General features: G+C 30.2%; 1 protein-coding gene across 1 annotated transcript; it reads right to left on the reverse strand.

Moving 5' to 3' along the window:
• Positions 1-2,622: 2,622 nt before the first annotated feature.
• Positions 2,623-4,764, reverse strand: LOC132933336 (zinc finger MYM-type protein 1-like). The gene is made up of 4 exons (XM_060999637.1): positions 4,729-4,764; positions 4,343-4,423; positions 4,028-4,126; positions 2,623-3,723 (listed from the first exon to the last, which is right to left on the reverse strand). Exons 1-4 carry the CDS (start codon positions 4,762-4,764, stop codon positions 2,623-2,625), a joined length of 1,317 nt encoding a protein of 438 aa, XP_060855620.1.
• Positions 4,765-9,615: the final 4,851 nt, after the last annotated feature.

A 9,615-nucleotide genomic window follows, 5' to 3' on the forward strand; every position in this document is an offset into this window, starting at 1 on the left:
TCAATAAATTGAAAAATAAAAAATATTTTTCGCATATAGATTTAAAAAATGGGTTCCACCATGTTAGGATGAATGAGAAGTCTGTCCCGTTTACCTCTTTCGTGACACCGTTAGGGCAGTTTGAATATTTAAAAATGCTGTTTGGATTAGCAAATGCCCCTAAAGTTTTTTCGAGATTTACACAACAGATTTTTGCCGATTTAATTGATATAGAAGAGATAATACTGTATATGGACGACATAATATTAATCGCGACGGAAACTATTCCAGATCATTTCGTTATTTTAAAAAAAGTGTTTAACCTTGCAGCCAGGTTTGATTTGAAGTTTCGGTTAGATAAATGTTCATTTTTGTATGATAGTATATAGTCTGTCCAGCGAGAGAACATGCCGCGGATCGACCAAAATCGGTCTGTTTTCGCGCATGAGTTCCGACGAACGACGACGTGCTCCGACGACCGGCTGCACGTGTCCGACGACAACGCTGCGGTGGCAAGTGGCAACGATTTGATCGATAACAGTAGATGCATCGTAGTGACGTATAGTATCTACTTTCCCGCGCGTAGTGTGTTTACTATTTCTTACGATACGTAACTGCAGTGAAAATTATAATAATTAATATATATTTTTTTGTATTGTACTACTATTATAATTTAAAAATGAGTGATGAGAGACCAGTTCATATAACACCATTAAAGGTGAACCCTAGAGGAAAAGTAAGTATTCATAAATTGTTGGCTAGAAGAAAAGGGTGAACCATTCCAAAGGCCGATCGACAAGGTACGACTCATGGATATCGTCAAAAGTATTAAACCGCAGTTCAACAAGTTGGTTGTTGACAAATCAAACACGTCATCAAAATAGAAGACAGATTTTGGAATGTGGACATAACTGTCGATGATGTGATGGATGACGACAATTTACATGTAATGACTATCACTGGGGACACGTCCGATTCAGACGATCTAGGATGTGAAACTTTAGAGTAACTATATTTATTTATATAATTTATGTATATGTATTATGTATTTTTTTTGTTTTTTTTATTAGCTGTTATGACAATGGTAATTAACCTACTTTTAATGTATTTTGTATTATGTTTATTGCATATGAAATAATTGTTAAAGATGACTATTAAAAAAAATGTTTAACGCTTATTAATATTTGATATTCAATTTTTTATTTATTAATAAGGAAAACGGATTCATACGAAACCTTAGAGCTTAGGGTATACAATTAATTGTAAAAATTACATTGCTCACAATAATTACGATTACGATATTATACGCTCTATTATTGATAGAATATTATTATACGGGCGGCAATAATCAACAGGTGGTTGATTACCGATGATCGGCGACGAATCGATCGACCGTCTTCGGCACGCCGAGAGAGGGGGAAATGGGGCCTCGGAGCTCTCGCTCGTCAGTCTGCATGCGCAGAAGCGGCATGTTCTCTCGCTGGACAGACTATAAAGTACTTAGGATACGTGATAAATGAATCAGGCGTACGTCCTAGTCCCAGGAATATAGATTCTGTTACAAATTATCCTGTCCCAAAGAATCAAAAACAGCTACGACAGTTTATCGGATTAGCCAGTTATTTCCGACGATTCATATCCAATTTTTCGTTAGTTGCTAAACCGTTACTCAATTTACTGAAGAAAGACACTCAATTTGTTTTCGGCGAAGCTGAACAATGCTCGTTCGATACGCTAAAGAAAAAATTGTCCGAAACGCCCATACTTAGTATATATTCCCCGTCAGCTGAAACAGAATTACACTGCGACGCTAGTTCGTATGGTTATGGTTCAGTACTGTTACAAAGGCAGTCGACCGGGAAACTTCACCCAGTGTTCTACTTTCGTCAACGTACGACAGAGGCCGAATCCCGTTATCATAGCTTTGAATTAGAATGTTTAGCAGTAGTGTATTCAATTAAACGATTTCATGTTTACTTAGCTGGAATACATTTTAAAATTGTGACAGATTGTAATAGCTTAAGGTTAACGATGAACAAGCAGACTATTAATCCCAGAATATCCAGATTGGCTCTTTTATTGCAAAATTATGATTTTGAAATTATTCACCGACCTGGAACGGGAATGGGACACGTTGACGCGTCAAGAGTAGGTGTTATAATATTTTAATTTTAGAAGCTAATACTTTTGAACAAATATTGGCAATAAAACAAGGAATAGACGAAAGTATCGTAAAAATTCGAAATAATCTACAAGTTAAAAGCGATAAAAAATTTGAACTGCGAGAAGGTCTAGTTTATCACAAAGAGAAAGATAAGTTGTTGTTTTACGTACCACAAACTATGGAAAATAATGTAATTCGGAGTTGCCACGATGACATGGCACACGTAGGAGTAGAAAAAGTGATTGAAAATGTTAGGCGAATATATTGGTTTCCCGAAATGAAATTAAAAGTTCGTAATTATGTACGTAATTGTTTGAAGTGCATAGAATATTCACCAATAGCAGGCAAACGCGAGGGGTATTTACATAGCATTCTGAAAGGTGAACGCCCGTTCTTAACTGTTCATGTTGATCACTTAGGACCGTTAGAAAAAACTAAAAATAATAATAAATTTATTTTGGTCGTTATCGATAGTTTTTCTAAGTTCGTACGATGTTATCCGAGTAAGACGACAAAAACTGAAGAAGTGGTCTCACAGATACTTGTTTAGCCAAATCAATAAGGCATAAATTTAAAATATGTGCGTTGCAGTGAATGTACATTGCTAAATGATTTTCTTCTCTAATTCTTGCTTGTACTCCTTTATACGACCCTCTCATTGACGCTGCACCGTCGTAACACTGTCCTCTTATGTTTTCTATTTTTAAACCATGAGATACAAGAGTTGATTTTATTAACATTGAAAGCGTTTCTCCATCTGTAGTTTCTGTTTTATAAAAACCGAGAAAAACTTCTGCTGGAGACAAATCTTTTGTTGCATATCTTATAATAATTGCAACTTGTTCATGTCGAGACAAATCTTGAGTTTCGTCAACTATTATACTGAAAATGCCTGCAGCTATTACATTATCAATTATATTTTTAATAACAATATTAGCTAAATACTCAAGAAATGTATTTGTGCAATCGCCACTGATATAACGAAACGTCTTTTCTTTTTCAATAAAATATCGTTGGATAATATCATTATCGTTAGCACGAAGTGTTAATAGTTCTAGACAATTTCCTTTGTTTGAAGAGTCTTCGTCTTCTCTATGGCCTCTGACAGCGATGCCTTGACGAGCACAAAAAAGTAAACTGTCTAAAATACATTTTAAATAGGCTCGATTATCAGCTACTATTTGCTGATGGTGTGTATTAACTTTACTAATTATACTCCCAGATTTCTTAGCACTTTTATAACCAGCTAATTTGGCACTAGCTTCTTTGTGTCCAAATGACTTTTCATGCTGAGGAAAAGACTTATAACTAGCTTTTGACCATTGCTTGAATCCAACACTAACAAAAGTTGGATCTGATGTGTTAGATGGAAAAGCACGGCAGTAAAAACAGAATGCTGAGTTACTGTTAGGACTATATTCTACCCAAGGAAAAAAAGAATACCACTCTGGATGAAATTTTCTTCCTGAATGCTGTGGAAATATAATGTTATTTGGTTGATATGGTCCAAACCCACTTGAAAATAAAATTAAAGCATTTGTACTCTTTTCACCAAGATCTCGAATAAGATTGTCACTTTCCTAAATAAATATATATTATAATTAAAATTAAAATTAATTTTCACAAAATAATACCATACACAAATTATTCACTTTACCAAAGAGTATAAAAATGAGTGAATATTGACTATTTTGTGTAACAACATTTAAAATTCTACATTTCAAATTTCAATTTCTAGTAATTTTAAATTTCTATTGAAATTATAATTGTTTTAATACTTGTTTCATGTTTTGTGATTACATGTAGATATTAGTCAAAAATCAAAACTTATATCATTGGTTAATGGTTTAAAGATTAAAATTGTATGCAATATTTTATATTTACCAATAGTGTATTTGTAGTTTGATCTGATTTTGATGTAACTACATCACTAGATACATCATTCTGAATTTGATTTATGTCCTTGGTATTTGGTACAATATCCTAAAATCATCAATGAAATTAATACACACATTTTAATTACATTTACTATTATTTATTTAGCGTAGACAACTAGTTACAGAATTTTCACTTTAAATTAAGGTAGAAGTATTTAACAAAATATCCTTAAATATTTTATGATATTAAATTAATTTCAATTTTCAATAAATTGTATATATTATGAAAACTAAATATATGATATGAAATTACTATAGTTACCATTTTTGATCTTTTTCCTATGGAATGGAGGTTTTCTTCAGATAAGCTAACATTTTCCTCAGCATTTGTTTTAGTATTTTTCTAATAAGCAGGTACAACAATTAGTACCAAAATAATAAAAAAAATATATACCAAAATAAATTTAATTTGCTCAATAATATAATATTACCTTAATAATTAATAATAAAAATTAAATAACAGATCAAATATAAAGTTTATATCTGATCTGTAATAATTTAACAAATGATATTGTTGTATTTGTCAAAATTGAAGTTTTAATATAATATAAATCAGTGATATATTTTAAGGGCTACTTTTAACTTAATGCATACTAAATATGTGTACTAAACAATTAGATGAATTTAAAGTAAAAAATATGTACTTACTTTCGACTTCGATATTTTTACAAGAAATTGGTCCATTGCTGTTGGAACGCGTAATTTTAAAGCGACAGCGGATAACAAATAAATACAACTTACAAGTGTAAAAATTAAATTCATGTATAAAACAAACAAAATATAATAATTTTAAACCATGAAATACGTTTTCACCAACTGCTGCCACTGACTACTGAGACTCGAGTCGACCGATCACAATAATTATACATATTGGTATAATAATAGAAAATGATTGATAACAAAACTATAAATAAATGTGGAAAGGATATAATAATATATTAATAGTTCCAGTGCTTCAAAACAAAGTTGAACATTGGTTCTCAAAATATAGATTAGTTAATTTATTATTAAATTGATATTTCAATTTTTTGAAAACTGATATCGTGAGTTTTTGGAGTCGCAAAAGGATACTCTTGCGACCCTATGATATTTTCAGGGGTCGCAAGTGCAACCCCGTGCAACCCCCAGTTTACGCCACTGGGTGATGCGTTATGTAAGGACGAAAACTGAACTGGGTGAAGAGGCCGAGACGGGCGGCCGCCGAGTCACGGTAATCGCCGTCTGCCGGGAATCATTGTGACCAATCGTTTACATGATGATCGACGCTGGGAGGTAGTTATGTGGCGGCGGTTCGCCACAGTATGTTATAGTAGAGTTCACGATGACATAATTAAATTATGAACAATTATAAAAATGTCTTAGATGATTGTAATATTTCTGTGTAGTGTTATGCCAAAACAGTACCACTTGATTGTGATATGAGCCAAATATTATCAAAATATAAATAATATCCAGTAGGTTTAGTGATCCATGAGTTAGGTTATACATTAAACGAAAATTGTATGTGTTGAAATTATTAAACTGAAATCAAAATGTTTATACACAATGACATTGTATTATTTATTATAATTTTTACGACTACCAAATAAGTTAAACTTACCAATAAATTGTATTACAGTATTCACGTACGCGTACTCGATAAGTAGGTATCCAATTCACATGTAACGCTTAACAATTTAGGTACTTCGTACTTATACGTTATGTTTGGTTGAATTATTAAATAAAAATACAACATGGCGTGGTATACAAGACATTAATATTTACAAAAACTAATACTATATTAATAATTGTAAGTCTATTGTTACAATTTAAACATTTAAAATTGTAAAACATAAAATTATTAAATAATAAATAATAAATAATTTATTAACGAGTCACGAGTCACGAACAGACGAGTGTCTGTTTACACTTATTAGTGTTTAGTAAGTATTGCATATTTCATACTCGCATGGTAATATCGTATAACCTAACTTACAACAATGTCCAACAGACCCCTGCAGAACACGTGACATTTCGATTCAAACCGTATGCAGTGTGAAAACATTTTTCTAATGGGTCGTTGGGCAACCATACTATCTTAAATCGTGTTGTTTACTCAACGTCATGTGGATGATAACGATAACCAGGTATCAGGTATACTACCATATCATGTAACCACGGAACTAAGATTACAAAGAACAATATAAAATAAATAGCAATATTCATGGTTTACTTAATTTAGTAAATGATTATAAACAATATGGGCCCCTAGATAATTGCAGTGCTTTTCCATTTGAGAACTAAATGAAAGTTCTCAAAAATATGTTAAGACAGCCTAATAAGCCTTTGGAGCAAGTTGTTAAAAGATTCAGTGAATGCGATAACTTTAATTTGTGTTTCAATACAACTAATCAAAGTGACAACAGTTTATTAAAAGGACCACATAATAATGGCCCTTTATTAGTTGGTTGTGTCGATCCACAATTTAATACATTAGTTTTAGAAAATTATAAAATAAAAGTTAAAATAGATGCAGATTCATATTTTGCTTCTAAAACAAATGATATTATAAAATTGATTAATATCGCTCACTCAAATGACACTGAGTCAATAGTTTTAATTGGAAGAAAATTTGAATTAAAAGAATTATTCTATGAAGAACCAATTCAGTCATCTTATTTTGGAATATACACTGTTAAAAATTTATCAAAGAATATGAGTACCTACTTGGACCATCAATGATATCCAAAGAAAAGTAATGTTATTATCATTGAATAACATTAGCATTGCTATTCCATTGTTACATTCTTCTTAATGTATAATTTGAAGTTATATCTTATAAGAAGAAAAAAAACAATTACTTATTGAAATATATAAAAAAAAAAACAATGTAAATATATTCTATCTTGAAAGTTATATTAGGTATTTATAAAATAATCCATCAACAACTTGACAATCGGACTAACAATTTAAAATTCATAGGTAACACTGACGCCTATTTTTTAAATACGAGGTTATTTATCTATGCATGTTCACAATTTATCAATATTATACTGCCATTTTAAGCAGATACAAAGCATATGCAGTAAAAAAAAAAATTGACTTATACTATTACTTAAAAATGATTTTAGTGGATTAGGTACTTACAAATTTCACATAACAAGTGTTAACAATTTTTTTTTTCAGTAGACATTACGGCATTATCATGTGGACTGTTGTTCATTTTGTTAAGGAAAATTCAGTTGAAGCAGTACCCAGCCATTGGGTTAAAAAACCAACGTGTGCGTGGCCAAAAAGGGAAATAAAAACACATATTAACAGAAGAACAATTGTGAACAAATATGATTTCAATTATTTTCCTTCAAGAATTTTAAGAAAAGGCATTGGTAATTTTATAATTTTTTTATCTATCTAGTATCTATGCATAGTGAAGGTTAAACATACTAAGTTACTTAGGATAAGCTACCTGTAGTTATCGAAAAATTTAGGATAAACTCTAAACTTATAATATAATATATAAATAAACATTATGATTACCTAAGTAAATAGTAAAAAAAAGTCTTTCTATCCATCCTATACCTATTCATTTATATATATTTATCAGATATTTATTTATATTTTGTTTTTTTTATGCATTTACTAAAATTTTATAAAATATTTTAGATAGTCTCCAAGAAGCTAATTTAAAAGCGAAAATGGCTGAACACACTACTGATCTTTCTACTAGTGAAGATATTCAAAACAAAACTAGAAGGAGAATACTTGTAGTGGAAGATGCTCCTATTTTTACTGGTTTATCAAATACAGGTAATTGTCATTATAATTATTATTGTTTCATTAATTAATAATAAACATTTTTCTAGATGTTATTTTGTCTAGTTCCGTGTGTGACTTCCCAAAACCAAATTCGTCACATAAGATAAGCCAGAAGATAAGCTCAACTAGTCCTAATTTAGAAGTTAGAAAAAAATTATTCGATACAACCTCTTATACTTCTAGCCAAAGTATTATTCTACTAAAAATAGTTACAATTTTATCCTTAGTCTAAATCATTTTTAATTGATTTAATACTTTTATTTTTCAGATGATTTTCTTATACCTAGCTTTAATAATAAGCAAAAATATAATACACAGAATTTAAGTTCTACTGTTTCTGGAATAAATGTTGCAAACTGTAATGAATCTTATGATTATAGAACTTATATAGGTATCGTGATTGTTATAACTTAGAATTTTTGTTTTCATTTTATATAATAATATGTACATATTTGCATTTTAGATGTACCTACAATAAATCATGATGATTTTGATAAATTAGAAGTTTCTAATTCGCAGGACTTTTTTGAATATAAAAATGTTTTATCATCGGATTCTAATGGTTCTATAGGTTGGTACTAGAATTAAATAATTTTTAATTGTTTTAATGAATTTAAACAATTTTTAATTCTTAGAAATGAAAAAGGAAAATTCAACTATAGTACATACTACATCTTCTCCGTTCAAAGTGACTACTATATTGGATTCTATTCAAGTTGAAACTACTGCAGCATTAAATACCCTTGGACATAAGGGTTCTGGTATTAAAATGTCTTTAGGTAATATTAAACAAATACTACTTTTATATTACAATACTTAAGGTGACTGAATACCAGCAGTTTCTAAGTAGTTAAAACTGCTGCTGTTTAAAACGCTGGAAATATATACAACTACCTATTTTTCTTCAATCAGTCCGATTAATGTAGTGTCAAGAAAAAAATTTTATTATGAGAACAAATTTGAATTCAGTGTGATATGTACATGAGAGCCACTTTTTGCAATTTATTTTTTTATTTTTTTTAATGATTTTTTCAATTTTTCAAATGTTTGTAAGTAAAGGACTGATATTAAAAAAGCGGTTAGACTGCATGTTGTCATGTAGACTTGATGCTGAATTCAAATCTTTTTTCGGAATTCTTATCGCTTCACTATATTATCCAGAAATTTTACTAATAGACCGGCTCTCTTCATGGTCCACCGTGTCGAGATAGGTATCACTTATTGGTTACTGAGTTACTCTGATACGATACAAAATATAATACATTTGTATACTATATATTCATACTAAATGATAGCTGCATTACCATGCTATGTCTGTATGTGACTACTAATATATTTGGCATAGGATGGGCCAGTCTGTGAGTAAAAGGTCTATGACTAATCAAACTGATTGAAGAAAGATGGGTATTATAGCTCAATTTCAACAGGTATCCAGTTGCCTTTACCTTTTCAAACACCGTTTCTAATTCAGTAAAATTAATCAAAATCTGTTCAAACAATAAATGTGTTAACATTTTATACGCTTTTGTATTATTAAATAAATATTTAGTAATAATATATTTTTATATTTCAGGTGATAACTCTTCCGCTATTTTCACACCATCATCTTCAGACCGAAACTGCACTACTCCTAACACGATTCCAAATGTATCAGGTTCCAATGGTAATGTTCTAATATATTATGCATATTTATTGTCAACCTTTTCTAATATAAATCATTACTTTTATTGTTTATAATTC

This window comes from Metopolophium dirhodum, chromosome 1 (assembly GCF_019925205.1).
Source record: "Metopolophium dirhodum isolate CAU chromosome 1, ASM1992520v1, whole genome shotgun sequence".
NCBI lineage: Eukaryota > Metazoa > Arthropoda > Insecta > Hemiptera > Aphididae > Metopolophium > Metopolophium dirhodum.

What these genes read in the sequence shown, in the direction of transcription:
- LOC132933336 (XM_060999637.1), bottom strand. Translation starts at nt 4,764, where the DNA reads ATGGACCAATTTCTTGTAAAAATATCGAAGTCGAAA. An exon ending in TAAAAATATCGAAGTCGAAA is followed by an intron (nt 4,424 to 4,728) that starts GTAAGTACATAT and finishes CCTGCTTATTAG; the next exon opens with AAAAATACTAAAACAAATGC. An exon ending in AAACTACAAATACACTATTG is followed by an intron (nt 3,724 to 4,027) that starts GTAAATATAAAA and finishes ATATTTATTTAG; the next exon opens with GAAAGTGACAATCTTATTCG.